We start from the raw sequence: 17,223 nt of genomic DNA on the forward strand, positions 1-17,223 counted from the left end.
CTATCTGATCTGTGTTGGAAGATAGAGATTGTCTCTTCTACCCAGCAGAAGACAATGATATCAATGGAACGTTATAACATTTGCTCAAGTCAATCATAAAATCGAATTCATATGAAGGACTGACTGAACTGTGGGGAGGGAAGGAAACGGGGACAACGACTGGATCCAGAAACAGACTTATGTTTCAGAATAATAAGCCCAATCTCGACTAGCTGGCCATGAACGCTTCAGCCACTTGTTGATTCGGTCTAGACATTCAGCCACACATCTGTGGCTGCAATACTCTTACATAGGTAGGGTAATTGTAGATCTCGAAAAGACGCTAAGATAAAGCTCCCCTCAATTTTTTTGCTCGATTGCCATTCTTTGACAAGGCGAATCGGGAACATTTTCGACATCAACATCCCAATTCCATCCCACATCGATATCAACTTGAGGGATTGATCGAAAGAATCTACCAACTGTTCAAACTGTTTCTCGATAATTGAAAATTACTATGGCCGACGAAATCCCCAATCCAGTGGACCCTTCTCAGTCCTTGAAACGACCATTGGATGGCGAACAATTGGAGGAAGCACACCCACCACAACCAATTCTTCCAGAAGATTCAGCAGTCACAAAGGCAGAGAAGGTAGAGAGAAATGGCACAAATGGGGATGCTGTGGACAATGGAGAACCATCCGCAAAAAGAGTCAGAATTGAAGAGCAAAATCACAAACCTACTGCAACAGATTCTCGTGATAGAATCAGAGGCATTGCTCCTGTCAAGGCCGAGTAAGTCAACAATCATACGTATTCGTCCATATTTTAGAGCCGATAACTCAATTGCGCTTCTAATTCGATCCTTACTAAATTGTTTCTAGGTATTTGATTCAGCCAGCCGGGAGTCGATCGGCCACTGATGGTCGCAATCCTGCAGAAAACGACGATGCTGCAGAAGGAAACACCCACGGGGATGATCGGGACAATGGAGGCAAGAAGAAAAAGAAGGCAAAGGGTCAAAACAAGGATCGCCAGTTTGGTTCCTGGGGTGACAAGATCAAACTTTGCAATAGCGTATCGAATTCGTCAGAATTCTCGCCAAAGGAATGCAGTTTTGGAGATAGCTGTAAATGCGAACACAACCTTAGGAAGTATTTGGCCGAAGGAAGGAGAGCGGATTTAACTACATTCAATTCAAAATGTCCAGTTTGGGAAGACAATGGAACATGTTTGGCTGGCTGGAAGTGTCGTTTTGTAGGAAGTCACTCGAAAGAGATTCAAAGAGAGGATGGTAGAATGGAGTTGGTCCTCATAGATGATTCAGATCGCATGGATGACACAACACTCGGGTATGAAGAGGCGTTGGGGAGCGTCGTGAATGTGATCAGCACTAAAGATAAGATTGACCTGGCTAAAAAGAAGACGCCCATGGAGAAATCCGATCTCTACACAACATGGTTGGATCAGAATTCAGAGGAAGTCAACAGACAAAGTAATCTGAGAAAGGACCAGAAGAAGGATCAGACTGAGGAAGAAAAGCAAGTGAATCGAGCGCGATATGTGGAGCCTCCATTCCTCCCATCTGAGAAGCGACGAATTTACTTTGGCCCCGAAACACCTGTTCTTGCGCCGCTCACAACTCAAGGCAATCTCCCATTTCGCAGGCTCTGTGTGGAGCTTGGTGCACAACTTACTTACTCGGAAATGGCAATGTCGATACCTTTGCTTCAAGGTCAAAAATCAGAGTGGGCATTAATGAAGGCACACAAGAGCGAAATCGCACCACCACGAGTCAACGCAGATAGGAGTTCTATTGTTCAAAAATACGACAACTCTAAAGACTTGAAGTTCGGCACCCAGATTTCGGCTAGCAAACCGTTCATGGCAATTAAAGCTGCTGAAGTTCTAAGTCGATTCGTGCCTCATTTGCGAGTAATTGATTTGAATTGCGGATGTCCTATTGAACTTGTTTATCGACAAGGAGCCGGCTCAGCATTACTCGATGCACCATCAAAATTAGAGAAAATGATCCGAGGTATGAACGCGGTTTCAGGAGAAGTTCCTATAACAGCCAAGATTCGAATGGGTACAATGACCGGAAAGCCTAATGCTTTTAAGACCATTGAACGTTTAGCATTTGGAGGTGTTGAATCACGCGAAAGACTTGGTGCTCCTGGTTGCGCTGCTATCACTCTTCACGGTCGTAGTAGACAACAAAGATATACCAAAAGTGCCGATTGGAGCTATATCGCAGAATGTGCGGCTCTCGTCAAGTCATACAACCAAAAGAAGGATGATTTGACAGATACAGTCATGGAACCAGATGCCCGTACATTACCAAATGCCCCTGATGGAAAGATACACTTCATCGGTAACGGTGATTGTTATTCTCACATTGACTATCTCGACCACATCCAAAATGCAGGCGTTGATTCCGTCATGGTAGCACGTGGTGCACTCATCAAGCCATGGCTCTTTGAAGAAATTGAAAAGGGACAAGTCCTCGATAAATCCGCCTCGGAACGTCTACAATATGTAGAAAAATTCACCCGTTACGGACTTGAGGCCTGGGGATCGGATGAGATTGGTGTTGGTCAAACTAGACGATTCTTGTTGGAATGGTTGAGTTTCGCTCATCGATATGTTCCCGCAGGTATCTTGGAACATTTACCACCTAGTTTGCAAGATCGTCCACCAGCTTATAGAGGCCGAAATGATTTGGAAACCTTGTTGGCTAGTGATAATTATATGGACTGGATGAAGATTAGGTATGTCTCATTTCTCTCATTATATCGTTCTTTCCTAACAATCATGATACTAACCAAATAACCAGTGAAATGTTCCTCGGTCCCGCACATGAGGGTTTCAAATTCCAGCCCAAGCATAAATCAAACAGTTATGAGATTGAAGCAGAAGGATAGTCAACTTACATGAGAATCATGTGGGAGTGAAGAAGTTCCAAAGTTTGCATACCATCAGGCGTTACGTTATATTGTTAGGGAGGAGACATGAAATCATACATGGGCGGGCAATGCATACGTTTTAGGAAATACATACGCAAAGTACTTGGTAACTAGTAGGCGGCTGAATAGAAGCCAGCCTCTGAACGGCATTAACACAAGTGTAATTCTATGGGATTCTGATATACTGCTTGGTTGTTGACTCGTGACTGCTTGGGTGAATCTTCACCCACATGCACAATGTCAATCTCATGGGTGTGTTCCTTGACGAAGGGAGATGTATTAAGGACTCCAGTGAGCGAGTCATAAACAATTTGAAGAAAAACTAAAAGGGCGATTGGAATGGGAATTTTGGAATGGGGAGTGTTTAGCATTTAAGTCTGTTTCTCTGATCAGGCCCAAAATTAGACCCTAACACAAGTCATGTCCAGCAATCGTGTTAATTCATATCAAATTTGTATTTTCCTTTTTCATGGATACGCCACTAAAACTCATGAAAGCCAACTTTTCCCGCCATGAACCATCAAAACAAATACACTCCATCCTCACTCCCTACCCTGCTCCGTCCCCAGATTGTCCACTCCGGCACCACCATATTCATTCTTTCCATTCATTCATTCCCTAGTATTGATTCGTCGATGTAGTTCGCCAAAGCGCCCGGCACATTAAGAAATCAATTTATTTTTCCTTTCTGCTACCAGCAGATGGTTCACCGGCTTGAGCTTTATCAAGAATGTCATCAGAGAACTGCTTGTTTCTGGCGGATTGTTCCTTGAGTGTCTCAATATCTCTCTCCTTTTGGGCCAACAAGTTCTTAAGCTTGCCAATTTCTCCAGCATTTCCGGCACGCTCCAATTTGTCAGAATCCTTTCCGCCGGTCTTGCCGGTACCCTCGTAACGGTTAACCTTCTCTTCCAAGCGGAGAACTTCGAGGATCATGGTGTAGGTTCGGTTGAGGATCAAGGAGAGGAAAAGCGTGAAACCGCAGAGGTACATGTTACGTTGAGAATAGAATTTACGTGCTTGTACTTCCATGCGTTCATGGCCGAGGACAGGGTTACTGCTAATCGTTAGTTTTTGATCCGCCCGATAAAGTGGAGAGGAAAACCTACCCAGCTTGACTTTTGTTGGCCTCTGCTAACTCGACTTGAACCCGATATACTCTGTTCACACTGTCGAGGAACAGAATCAGGATGAAGATAAACGTAATCTTCATCCCATACTGTAATTTTGCTACCAGTCGACTTTCGCTTCTAGTGGGGTATTAGTAGCTGCAGGCGGAAGAAAAATAATGGGGAAACACGAACATGAAAGTAAACATCTTTCTGCGGATGGTGAAAGGCAGAGGCACGATGAGAAGCATGAAAAGTGCCATCTCTGCTACAAGGAGCACAAAGACCTGTACGGATTATTGTTAGCATGCTTTGTTGAATTTGCGGGAGCTGCGGATCAGCATATTGGGTTGAGGGGTTCGTGAAATTCATCGTCGAATGGCAGAAGATGGTAACGTACAAGACTGTAATAGAGTGTCATCTTTTCGGTGTTGATTCCTCCAAATTAAGTGTTTTGTTGTTGATTCGTGGCCTATTCCAATGTAAATATCAGTAAATGTTCGAAAGGGTTCTCGTAGTGCATTCGTAATGTAATGTATTGAGCTCGAAGCATTTATTTCATTGAGCTTATGATAAGATAAGATCAAAGAAGAAAACTCACAGTAATATAGATTATCTTTTGATGTGGTGGAGGAGAAGAAAGTTGAGTGTGTTGTTGAAGAAGGAAGTGTTGATGAAAAGTCAACAAGCTGTATGTTACAGTAGTGGTTAATGTATCCTGTAGCTCGGAGCTTCAACGTCATCAGATATTTTTGTGGTGAGAGAAGAGCCGAGCGCTCTCGCTTCCAAGGAAAATCCACGCTAAACTTGGAACAATGTAAGCCACATGAATCTCACGTGATTTTCACTGTCTGCATTTACTTCTTGCCATGAATATTTTCAGCTCAAGTTTTGTCAAGAAAGGCAGCTTAATTAGAAATTGAGATAACAAATGACTTGTTGTTTGTGCCCAGAACTTTTTGGTGCATTGAGCTTCCCAAAGCCAACATTGGGTTATTCTCATTACCCCTCCACCTGCAAGCTACCAGCTTTGATAAGTATCATGCCCGCATATCAATATGTACCTTTCTTCCCAGTCATCAAATGCCTGATATGCCTTCATTCCAATATCCGTAATATCCATATGTACCTTCATATCTCAAGCTATCTCCATTTCCGATTATCTGTATCAAGCAAACTATCTTCTTCATCATCGTCATCCAATTTGATAGCCTTTCGTTTCTCATCCCTACTAGCCATCTTGGCAGGTTCTACCTCTTCGTCCTCGCTATCACCTGTCAGATCAACTGTAACCCTTCCTCTACTCATCTCCGTTCTGCGTCGCTTGTTGGATGTCTGGCTTCCTTTAGGCTCATCATCATTATCTCTCTTGATGCTCTTTCGAGTGCTCGAATGACCTCCGCCTGCCGAGTTGGTAGTCAATCTCTGTAAACTCGCCATTTGCTCCGCAATCTGTTGTTTTTGCGTTTCTAAATCCGCCATCTGCTTTGCCAAGTTTGCTTGAACAGCTATTAGGTTGTTACCACTATGGTCCTCAATTTCTGGTGAGCTAGAGCCAGAAGGAGTGGGCGTATGTTCAATGATGTGCATAGATTTAAGCGCTTCTGTATCGAGTGTGTGATGGTCAGTGATCGATTTCCATTTATCAGCATGGACCAGACAAACCTTCGGAGCGGTATAGAAAGCGAAAGACTATCATTGGGCGTTCGTCATGCTTTTGGGCGTTTGAGAAAACCTTTCCTCTACTAGTTTTCTGTCCAGCACCCAACCTGATTTGGGCATTCGTTAGGAAGCGTTCTCAGAAACAGGTGGAAAACGTACTCACGCAGTACCATGGCTCTTGGCCTCAGCTCCCTTCAATGCTCTCTCAGGAACATTTATGTTGCTCTTATTTCGAAACGCTTGTTTGTTATTCATGACATCTCCGCCTGGCTTTCCATACTTAGTTTTATAAACATTGATCTCAATTTTGCCAATTTTGTTCATGGAATCCTTGATACGTTGAAAAGCGGTAGGACTCGGTCTATCGTCGTCTGCAAAGTCTCATTAGTCTCTCATACGGTCATTGCATTGATTCATCTAATCTCTTGTGTGCCCTCATATGTAGCAAAGGGGTAAAGAATTTCCTTCACTCATAGAACTCTGAGACTCAGACCGCATTGAAGATTGATCTCCACCAAAAAAATTGTTTGAAATTTACTTACTGGTCTTGATAGCACTGAATCTGAACTTGCTGATCTCGCACTTATATCCTTTGCCCACCTTCATCCCATCAATAGTCTCCTCCCACATAAACTTTCCATTTCTTTTGTAATCAGCCCTCGCACACCAAGCATTCCACACAAATTCTCCATCCACAAGAATCTCGAACTGCAAATGAGCGCATTCCATGGTCTTGGGATAGGGTCGATCAACCTTCAAATGAATGGAGAAGGATGAGTCATTGGTCACCGCAATATATTTCGTGATGGTATGCAGGCGAAAGTATTCAGAATCCTCGTCGTCTGGACTAAGAGAATCACTTTCTCGAGGATCATAGTTTGGGAATGCTTCCCCATGGTTGGAGATGATCTGGGCCGTGATACCCGGAACAAATGGGAGGTAAACTCCTTTAGGAATTCTAGGGTAAAGAGGTTTCAGAACCGGGATATTGTTACGCATAGGCATGATGAACGAGGTAGAGATAAAGTAATAGTAATGTCAAACTAATGGAGATACAATTCGAACGTGTTAGAAAGGTGAGGTTTTTAAGAATGGAATTTTTGCGTTGAAAATGAGGATTTCCGTAAGAGTAGATCCTGTGTGGAGGGCAAAAATGAACCTAGGAAGTCTTGGGGATGCAGATTACCCCTAACCCCAGTTCCAAAGATCTGGCTTTCAACGAATTTGGAGTTAGCTTTTGAGCGAAAAGCCAGGGAGGCCGGATTGGCAAGTCAGAAAAAGAGTAGCTTTCAAAACTTTAAATTCGTTATTGACAATGCGAACGGAGGTAAGATGTATTCGCGATAATCAGAGCAAGCTTGAGAGAGAATTAGATATCTTGAAAGTTTTGAGAGGTTCAGGAAGAGAGGAAAAGGCGGCTTGGGGATTATATCTTCATGCTTCATTTGAAAGCGGGGTTATCAACGTTGAAATTGAGCTAGACTACAATTTTTTGGGAGAGTTCTCAATAAATGCCACGAGGATACGAGTGAATTCTCGTCGCTCCTTAGTTTAAGATTTAGATGAAGTGCGAGTAGAAGAAGATGCGGTAATTTCTTCGTCCGAGAAGTGGGAGAGACCAGTGTATATACTCATCAAGTCTTGGGCACAGATTTGGTGTGGAAATTATACGACTTTGTATTTGTGGAATACTTTGATGTATTATGAATATTTAAGTTGCCAGGAGTATTGGCTTGCTATGAGACGTCTAGCAGGCTTTATCTTTTCTTCAAATAAACATCCCAGTAACGTAATGATGTTATTTAACCATGTGTTGGATTACCCCCAAATTTACCAAGCGCCCATAATGATTCCCCAACGTAACAAAAGCACTGTAATCATTAGATTAGTGGTGTAAGACCTGGCTCAAAAGAACCAACCTAGATGACCGTAGAGGTTGTTTGGTACCCATTGATCCCAAAGACATTTGTAAATCTCAATCCGAATCAAGATCAATCACAACGTCATCATCAGAATCGCCCTCTGTAAGGTCAATAGTAACTTTCCCCCTAACCTTGCGACGTCTCTTGCGACTTTTGTTCTCATTTCCTTCTTTCTCGCGCTTAACCGGTGGCTTCGGAGTAGCTGTAGTGACAATTTCGCTGCCACTGGTGGATGTTGAGAGACTGGGAAGAGCCGCGGGAGTGGTTCCTACTGGGGGTGGCGAAGGTGCTTGTGAGGGCTGCCCGCCTCCTTGCGTTTGTAAGTATTGCAGGAATTGTCCAAATAATTGTCCAGTCTGTGTTGGATCTAGATCTAGAAAATTACAGGATGCAGAATTTGTTGGAGACGTGACATTAGAAGATCCGACAGGCACTAAAGGGGCTTTCGAGGTAGCATTTCGACCAGGTCCGGCATGTTGAACTTCTTGCTTGATTGATAGAGGGGTTGACATGTTTGGCAGTGGACTGGAAGTAGATCCGCCACCAGAATTGTTGTTTGATAGCTTTGCATCTGCCTCCGCCTCCGCCTCTTTCATCGTACCCCAGAACAACTTCTCTGGAGCTTGAGGTCCACTCATCGGTATGGGTAGCCGTTCAGAATCATGACCACAACCAAACGATGACTCTGGCTCCGGCATTCTTTCGACAATACCTAATGCTTCAAGATCTCCTATGCATTAAACGATTAGTGATGACTGGACGTGCTTTCGTGGAACAAACTCCAACCTTTCGAGCCATATTGAAAATTGAAAATTCCAATAGGACACTCTCTTCCACCATCGCAGCGTTTCATTTTTACATATTTACCTTCTTTTTCAGCCTCTCCCTGACTAAACCTATTCGTAAGATTAGCTGACGGTCCATAACTCTCAGGAATATAGTAGTAAGTGGTAAAAATATATAAGTCTTACAATGTGCTATGCGATTTTGCTTGGCCCTTCAACAAGTTCTCCGGAATCTCGGTTTTACTGACCAATGGAGCTGTGTTGACAAGACTGGCCTTTGATGGGGACATTTCTCGAAAGAATCTCACTTCGATTTCACCCACGTAACGTCCGTTTCCGTCAAGCCGAGTGGCTGCTTCGATCGAATTATTCCACTGAGCTGATATAGTCTTAGTACGCTACTCAAAATCGTGCGGCCGTTGGAATCTTACTCAATTGCGTCTCTGTGAACTGTAATCTCTGCAGTAGTAGCTTTCCTTCCTCCTTGTAGAAATTTCCCTCGACCACTCGAGTCAAGCTAAAACTATTCTTTTCATATGTCTCTTTGTTGAAAAGAGGGGCCCAAGACAGGTTCTCGCCATCGATAGAAGAGCAAAATGAAATATGCGTACAAGCGCCTGCATATCTATATGGGTTTTTGACGGAGCATTTAATGGTAAAGAACTTGCCGGCCGTAGATTCGACAAACTTTTTGACAGTCACAGAACGCTGATGTTTGGTGACTTCAAACTTCTTGCCGAGCCCTTCTGGTTCATTCAACATCTCCTCATCTTCGGTGTTCTCATACTCTTTCAATGGTTTGTCATCAACACACACCGTAACCTCAATTCCGGGTAAGGACTTGAGAACAGCCATGATATCTAACTGTTAAGGACTTCCAGGCGATTTTGATTGTTGACGTTGAAATGAAAGAGTTAGAGATCGAATGAGATTTCGAAGATGACCTTCTTGATGATCCAGCTCAAAGCAAGGTGCTTTGAAGCAAGTTGAGTGATACCCGCGTTATCAGCTGCAGCTGAGCGGTTGAGGGTCCAAACGAAAGAAGAGTTGACAGTGAATTTGAATCCGAAAGTGAAAATGAAAGCATGCTGTCGAATAGCACCTCCAGAGAAATCTATTATTTCAATAATTGTGAACCAGAGTTAGTACTTGTGTTGTAAGCATAAGCATACTAGCTGAACGAAACAGAGTTGTAATATGCGAAGGAAGAAACGCGAATTCTAAGGCGGCGAGCAAGTGCGGGCATCATTGGCCTAGATGAGCAGACTGAACTTTTATATTTTCTTTGAGGAAAAAAACGAGGCGGGATACCTTCTGTGGGATGCAACAGTGAACAAATCATTCAAGTCAGTTGCCACACCAGCAATCCTTCGTACTAAATCATTGTATTCCTCGCTTAAACTGGTCACTAAAAGAAAGGTCGTCAACAAGGCTTGTCGTGGAAACGGTACGCCCGTGGACTTTCTCTCTAACGTTGCACATGGGCCCTTTCACTTCCATAAGTCACTTATATGCTCGTGCCTGCTGTTATCTATTAACAGGTCGCAGATCGGTGAGTCTTTTCTGCCTTAACATGCAACCTCGACATACAAAAAACCTCAATGCTCCATAATCCTTTCTCAACCTCAGAATTTGCATAGAAACCATGATTTAAGTGTCTCATACTTTTAAGAAGCCGATCAAACAATATTTCGGCTCAAGTATTTTCCTTTTTGACAAAGAAAATTCGACAACAGCTGGCTTTGAAGATTTATAGAAGGAGATCGCTGCGCCTATACGTATTCGTGAGCTCCGGAAATCTCATATTCTTGGGAACAAGACCTTTGGCCCAAAGTGAATGATAGCGAAAAACGGGCTTCCAGGTTCCAGGAAACCACAATGAGAATCATGATACACGACTGGAGAACATAATACCTAAGAAAATTCGGGTACCAACAAGTCGGCCAGTATGGACCCCGCGAAATTTCTAACGAACTTACTCAATAAGAGTACATACTCAAGCAATAACTTAACCCAGAGCAACGGATAGTTCTGATAAGGTCAAGATCTAAAAGCTTCACACACGAGAAGTTGTCAATCGTTTGAGATAGCATTATCTTCCGGACGATTAAAAATGCGCAACCAAAAGCAAGACTCGGATTGAATCAATGTCCTAGAATGAAAGAAGAAATGGTTAAGTGGGTTATACCTTGTTGGACTGTACTCCAAACCTTTATGAACCCCATTTGGTTCCTCGCCAAGAGGCTGAGTACTTATGAATTGCCTCCTGGACAATACAGCCGGCCTTAAAATCGATTTTACATTCTCATCAAGTTCAGAGATGACAGAGTGGTGCCCCCTATTTAGCTTCAAAGCAGCTAGATAGGTGCGAGCCCACGTACCTGAGCTGCGGCACTCGATACTGGCTTATATCTCTCCATAAATGCAGTCATCGTTTGACTAAGCTCCATGCCGAAACTACTGGCAACTCAATTGACTAATGTCTTTTGCAAAAGATGTTTTGTAGTTACATGTCTGGCTAGGACACTCGATACCTTCCCTCGCATCCTCGATGCAGTCATCGTTTGATTAAGCCCATGCATGAGCTAAGTGCATCTGTACCGACTTTTTCAGTGACAGTCTCAAGTTGGCACCCACGTCAATCGTGTCAATGACAAAAATCATGTGCAGACGTCTGCTTAAAATCTACAACCCTAGCTTGGGGGATGGTAGATTCTGAACTCACGAATCATTATACCCTGGACAGAGAGATCGTGCTTGCACGATTGTCTGACAGAATGGATGCATTCATTCGTTTGAATAAGTACGGTCACTTTGAAGTGATCTGCCCATGGCAGGTATAGAATCGTCTTCGACTAGGGTGCTGGCTTCATAGTGAGAAACTGGGAATAATCAACACCAGAATGACAAACCGTATAAAGAAGACATGGTCTCCCCATATCTCTGCAGACTTGTGTAGAAGAAATCACTCATCAGTTATATCATTCTTGAAGGAGACGAGAGTCGAAAGAGGGCACCAGATCAGAGTCAGCATGGTGCTCAGGTTTGCACGTAGAGAAGACGATGCAAAGAAAACAATAAAGGGAAGATGTTATCTTATGGGAGGACACGAGCAAGCACTTCACCACGCTCACGACAATCCGATGATTGTAATATCTTGAAAGATACGACCGATGCCACACAGGCTCCTCAATGTGTGGTAGCTCACCATATTCCATTCCAAATCACTTCAAGCACTTGTATAAAATATGTTATGGTGTGTGACATTTCAATGCAAACAAAAATCGGGAATTGAAGATGGACAAACCGTCATAAGTAAAACACAACACCGCCAACGTCGTCAGCCTTCACTTTGACGTGAAAAGAAAAGAGATGCGATGATAGGAATGAAGAAAACGGATGGATGTCCAGAGTGAAGTGGAAGTGGATAAATGAAATGATACAATTCATCGACTGATCGTAAATAATTTCAATGTCCTCTTCACGATCATTGTGATCAACAAGTGGTTGCGAAGAAATGAAAGTAGTCTCAATTGTAATTGATTGATGTGAAATTGTGTTGAAGTGTGCGTTACATACTACATAGGAAGATAGATACCTTGATACCTACCTATGCTGGCTACCTCTACCTATTCGTGATTTTCATCTAGAAAATCGTTCCTTCCCATTTCAATTCCCTATGGCTCAACTCAATATTAACGAAAGTCAAAACCCCCCTTTTGTTAACAATCGAGGTTGACAAGAATACGGATTGATCAAAACAACCCATTTTTTGAATGAGTTAACAATATCGATCATGAACTTTCCAACTACACCCACTGTCGAAGATCCACATTCTCCCACATTCGCTCAGATTCTCCCACTATCCCCAATCGAGCCATGTTTGCTCTATTTGCACCAACTGGCCTCTTTGTTAGCGTGCACAAGCCATCTCTGATTTTCTATATAAGGTCCTCTTTCTTCCCACACTTTCAAAACTTCATACTTACCTTCTCGGAGCATTTTTAGATCAAGAATTAAGAATGCTATGATACGAGTCCTCCATTGCACATCGGGGCGACGAGAATCGTTGGGTATCCTTCGGGGTCCCCATCGGGGGAATTTTTGATTGCTTCCTTCGGGATAACCTTTTTTTTTTCATTGAGAACTTGGCTTTATAGCTGGGGCTTGAAGAAGAAACGAGAGAACGAATCATTTTTGATGTAGATGTAAAGAGAAGGCGGGCTGAAGATCGTTTTCCCTTTTTTATGTTTTGTGAACAGAATATAAATGGAACACGTATACCACAAGAAAGCAATGTCAAACTCTTCACTCCATCACCCCAATATGCAAAGAAGGGCTCGTATCATAGCGTTCTTAATTCTTGATCTAAAAATGCTCCGAGAAGGTAAGGAGGCTGTCTTCAGCTACCTGTTCACAAATTTGACGTTGGATGCTCATATCTTGCTGGCCAACTTCAATTCTGCTACGGAAGCAAAGGTATATCGATCGGTTTCGCAGGTGGATGGTAATGTATTTTACGAGTTCGATCTACATGGCAGTTTGATGACAGTCTCTTTGGATTCTGCCGCCGTGAAAATCCAATAACAAGATGGCTAGCGTATGTAAAGCTGAATACAGATAGATGAGTTTGTGGAGACTGTTCTCCTGGCGGAAAGGTGGTCCGACAGCGCGACTGGTGAAATGAACTGAAAGCTCTACAACAACTTGCGGTGCAAAATCTACGGATGGCACACAGTCTGATCAATATACTAATCGACATTCAGTTCTCCAAATGTCGACATACACTATCTAACATCGGATCTTGTCTCGGATACAACATCGCAGATAGAGGAGTGAGCTTTGCGGAGCTGGGACACATCAACCAATATAGACTTGTGGCGAGAGATAGAGACGCGACCTGGTTGCTTAACATACGGGAATTGTTATTTTGATCTCTCGATTCCCAAAATGATAAACTCAGGATCTTAGAATAGAAGTATTGGTATGCTTATGCCACCGTCTCATCGATAGGTCTTCAGTACGGGATATCTTATGGCAACTACCTAGATACCGTCATCATCAACATCACAGCAAAACCCCTTAAAACTCCAATCTCAATATCGCATCCCATCCCATCCCTCCCTCCCAACACCAGGGCTCCCTTTACCAAATATGCCTTTCCCACCAACCCAGATCTATCAGCCAGTTTCGCCATTCGGTACAGGAACCTTTAGGTCCTTAAAACCCTCCATCTCAATATGCCCCAACCCAAACCTCTAAATCCCAAACCTCCATCATCCAAAACACTCAAGACGCGTAAAACATACTCTACAGGCAGCTCTCATTTCAATCTTCCAAATCCTTCAAAGATCTTCCGCTTTTACATCCCATACCCTATGTCCTATACCCATTCCCCCACGCTTCCAACCTCCGCCCCCGCTTCCCTCAAACTGCCTCTTCCCCTCTCCCATCATCTCCATTCCTGCCCACACAAGAATAGACTATAGATCCCAGGGCCCAGAAAAGAAATTGCGCTCCATGATCATCGATGAGCACTAGAAATACCAGAGATGAATAGCCCGATCGTCTGAACGACTAACTGGCTACACCCCAAGTGTGAAGCACTAATCACTGATAACAATATATCCATACATCAAGAACAATCATCAGCATTTTCTTCTATTGATATAGAAATGTTCTGATGACTCGAAACTACGTTTGATTTAGCAGTGTATATGCATATATGTCATCGTCTATCTAACCATCTATTACCTTTCTCTCTCTCTCTCTCTTCCATCACCACTTCACCTACCTTCACAATCACAATCACAATCACATCCCATCCCATCATATAACATCCTATCCATCCATCGAGAACCATCACAAGATAAGCAAACATAGATAATAGATAGATAGATAGATCCATTCATTACTAAAACGTAACCACTATGCTATGTACCTACTCCAACATCTAATCTCAACAACCTCCAACCTAATAGCCATCATATCAAATCCTATCTTATCCTATCAAATCATAACCCCTCCTCTCCGCTCTTCTCCCCTCCTCTCCCACCATATCAAAAAAAAGAAGGAAAAAAGACACAAGCCAAAAACTCCCCTCCCCTCCCCTCCCTCACCAATCCAAATCATCATCATAAACATAACCATAAACATGAACGTAAATAAAACTAGGTACTCATAAAAGTAAAATAAAATAAAATGAAAATAAAAAAATCAAAGAAGAAAAAATTGCCAAGGGTATCCTGCCAGAAAGGTTTCGTTTCGATATCAAAGCCATCCAAAACCACCACTCGCTCGCCCTCAAAACAAAAGAAAGGAGGAAAGAAAGAAAGAAAGAAAGAAAAGCAGAAAGAAGAGATCATCGTTTCGTATCATCCAATCTTGGTTTTGCTCGACTCGTCCATCATCGTCTCGACTCATTATTCGTGAAGTGCGTACTGCTCATGTTCGTATATCGCATTTGCTTCCTCTTTTCCAAGTACCCTTTCCAATATCGTGTCGCAGAACCGTATGTTCATTGCCTCTCCCTCTCTCCCTCTCTTGAACCAAATGATTATCCCGATTGAGTTGGTTGATTGTTCCAGCGCAATCGAGTAATCCAAATAAGAAAAATCCTTCGAATTGGTTGAACGATGCATATGAAGGAGACCAAGACTCAAGAATCTGACTGCTAGACCGCAGCCTGAAGTATTGGGTATTTTCAGGAGCGGGAGTGAAAATTGTCGTTTCCCACTTCCCTCCCCCTTCCTCCTACAACCAAACAAAATCCCTTTCTTCCACTCTCGTACACGTTAAATATCCCACCGCCACACCCTCCCCTTCTAATCCACACCTCATCAAAGGCGCCACAACCCTCCTTGCCATCTCCTTCATCTCATCCATCCTCTTCTCAAATCTTCTTAATCCCTCTCTACTGTAATGTTCTGGCGTTAACTTCAAAAACCGCTTGCAATCTTCATGTCCTAAGTATGCACTACTCGATGCATTACCCAATAATTTAAACGTCCTGCCAATTTGTTGATTTTGCGATATAGTTGATGGCGGAGGTTGTTGATGTTGAGTGATCGCTAGAGAAGAAGCTCGCGAATGATGTGTATTATGGGAACCACTAGATTGACGAGATCTAGGGCTTGGTTGAGGAGGAGCAGGAGGCGGTGATGTATTTTCTGCAAGCCATTGTCTGAACAAGCTAACCACCAGCCAATCCGCATAAGCATTACCCGGGTTGACTCTCTCTCCTCTTGAATTCAATAAAGTTAATCGAAATAATTGCCCTTCAACACTCCCAACCATATCCCTTAAATCCTCTACTTTATCCTCTATAATCTCCAATACTTGATCGGGCAATTGATTCCTAATATGTCTCTCCCCTGCTGGCCAAGCGCCTACAACATGTATAAGAGCTTCTCCAAATATCGTTTTCGATTGTGAGAGAAAGCCGAGTTTAAGATATGAGGAAGGATATTTAGCGATTTGTTTCCAAAGACGACCTTGAAATTGTAGGAGATGATGATCGATACGCGGTCCAACAACTGCCAAAGCATCGTAGAGATCGGCAAGTGTGAGAAGTGATTTACATTGTATGTATGCGGTAGCGATATCGATAGAATCGAGAAGTGGAGAGTGATTATAAAAGATTCGAAATAGATTATCGTAGTCGTTCAGCAGATCTTGATCCTCTTGTGTTATTTGCGGGGGCGCTGGAGTTGAATGCGAGGAGATGGATAAGTTTGCGACAGAGCGGAAGAATGAAGGATTGGATGAAGGAGGTTTATTTCGTACGGGAGGTGGTGGTTGACTATCGTTTGCGCCGAAGGGGGACAGTGAGGTTTCCGACCTTTGAACGAGCATTGGTATATCATCGGTATTCCTATCCAATTCATACCTCCATCTTCTTTTTGGAACACCATCATTTCTTCCCACATCACTGCCCGATTCTTCACCTATCCTGGCTAATTCCCCTCCACCCGTCCCTCCAACCTCAGTAGCTCTCGACCATTCTTGGCTTGTGCTTGTCTCAAAAAACCCCGAACAATTCGTTAGGATAAGTCGGTGTAATAAGTATCGATTCGTTTTCGCGCCAGCTTTTATAATAATTTCCACATCCCCGGTATGCGTGAAGATTGGAAAATCATTCTGCGGTATGTATGAAGAACTTCCCGTATGGCTTCGACCGTGACGTCGATGATGTCTCGAAGTACTCGCTCTTGAAACCACCGACGAAGGACCTCGAACAGTCAGCGAATTGGTCGGCTCTGCCTGCGAAACCATTGCTTGTTTCCTAAGCATCCCCCAAATAAGCAATCAGTATTTGTGAATTGGTTCTATGAATTCATTTCGATGACTCCAGTTTAAGATTTTCGCATCGCATACCTAAACAAAAACATATAAATTCTGGACCAAACAAACAAACGTACCACAATATCTAGCCTTCACTTCATTCACCTTACACCAAGTCGACACAAGGCTGATGAAATGATGCGATGAAGCAGTTCATAAACTCATCCAAAATCTGCTACGCACAGCGCGCAATCCCTTCGTCTTTCAAATATAAATAAATATAGCTTCTTCTCCAGACCCGAAAATCCCCTCACAAAACGATTATCGATTCGTTCGTCCCAAGCTTCCACAAAAATGTCAAAATGTCTCAAAACCCACCCCGAACCTCACAAAGTCGTTTTTTGCTCCTCTTTCTATCTTCGCCAATCACGAAAAACGCGTGAAAAGATGTCTTCAGCTGCCTCACTGTTTTGCGTGTATGTATAATAGATATGATATATACACCAAGCAAATCAAT

General features: G+C 43.1%; 5 protein-coding genes across 5 annotated transcripts; 1 reads left to right on the top strand and 4 right to left on the bottom strand.

The window, feature by feature from the left end:
- Nucleotides 1-496: 496 nt before the first annotated feature.
- Nucleotides 497-2,903, top strand: Bfra_012274 (putative trna-dihydrouridine synthase 3 protein; the record flags this gene model as incomplete). The annotated part of the gene is made up of 3 exons (XM_037342591.1): nt 497-774; nt 864-2,750; nt 2,816-2,903. 3 exons carry the CDS (start codon nt 497-499, stop codon nt 2,901-2,903), a joined length of 2,253 nt encoding a protein of 750 aa, XP_037187575.1.
- A 717-nt stretch (nt 2,904-3,620) lies between these two features.
- Bfra_012275 (putative bap31 domain-containing protein) lies at nt 3,621-4,475 on the bottom strand (the record flags this gene model as incomplete). Its single annotated transcript, XM_037342592.1, has 4 exons — nt 3,621-4,002; nt 4,055-4,195; nt 4,250-4,341; nt 4,455-4,475. The coding sequence occupies 4 exons, from the start codon at nt 4,473-4,475 to the stop codon at nt 3,621-3,623; spliced, it is 636 nt and encodes a 211-aa protein (XP_037187576.1).
- Nucleotides 4,476-5,197: 722 nt separating this feature from the next.
- Nucleotides 5,198-6,721, bottom strand: Bfra_012276 (uncharacterized protein; the record flags this gene model as incomplete). The annotated part of the gene is made up of 4 exons (XM_037342593.1): nt 5,198-5,658; nt 5,720-5,823; nt 5,880-6,087; nt 6,259-6,721. 4 exons carry the CDS (start codon nt 6,719-6,721, stop codon nt 5,198-5,200), a joined length of 1,236 nt encoding a protein of 411 aa, XP_037187577.1.
- Nucleotides 6,722-7,691: 970 nt separating this feature from the next.
- Bfra_012277 (uncharacterized protein) lies at nt 7,692-9,278 on the bottom strand (the record flags this gene model as incomplete). The annotated part of the gene is made up of 4 exons (XM_037342594.1): nt 7,692-8,368; nt 8,419-8,534; nt 8,610-8,802; nt 8,855-9,278. The coding sequence occupies 4 exons, from the start codon at nt 9,276-9,278 to the stop codon at nt 7,692-7,694; spliced, it is 1,410 nt and encodes a 469-aa protein (XP_037187578.1).
- Nucleotides 9,279-15,176: 5,898 nt separating this feature from the next.
- Nucleotides 15,177-16,697, bottom strand: Bfra_012278 (uncharacterized protein; the record flags this gene model as incomplete). The annotated part of the gene is made up of 1 exon (XM_037342595.1): nt 15,177-16,697. One exon carries the CDS (start codon nt 16,695-16,697, stop codon nt 15,177-15,179), a length of 1,521 nt encoding a protein of 506 aa, XP_037187579.1.
- Nucleotides 16,698-17,223: the final 526 nt, after the last annotated feature.

The sequence above is a fragment of the Botrytis fragariae genome, assembly GCF_013461495.1.
Source record: "Botrytis fragariae strain BVB16 chromosome Unknown tig00000270, whole genome shotgun sequence".
Taxonomy (NCBI): domain Eukaryota; kingdom Fungi; phylum Ascomycota; class Leotiomycetes; order Helotiales; family Sclerotiniaceae; genus Botrytis; species Botrytis fragariae.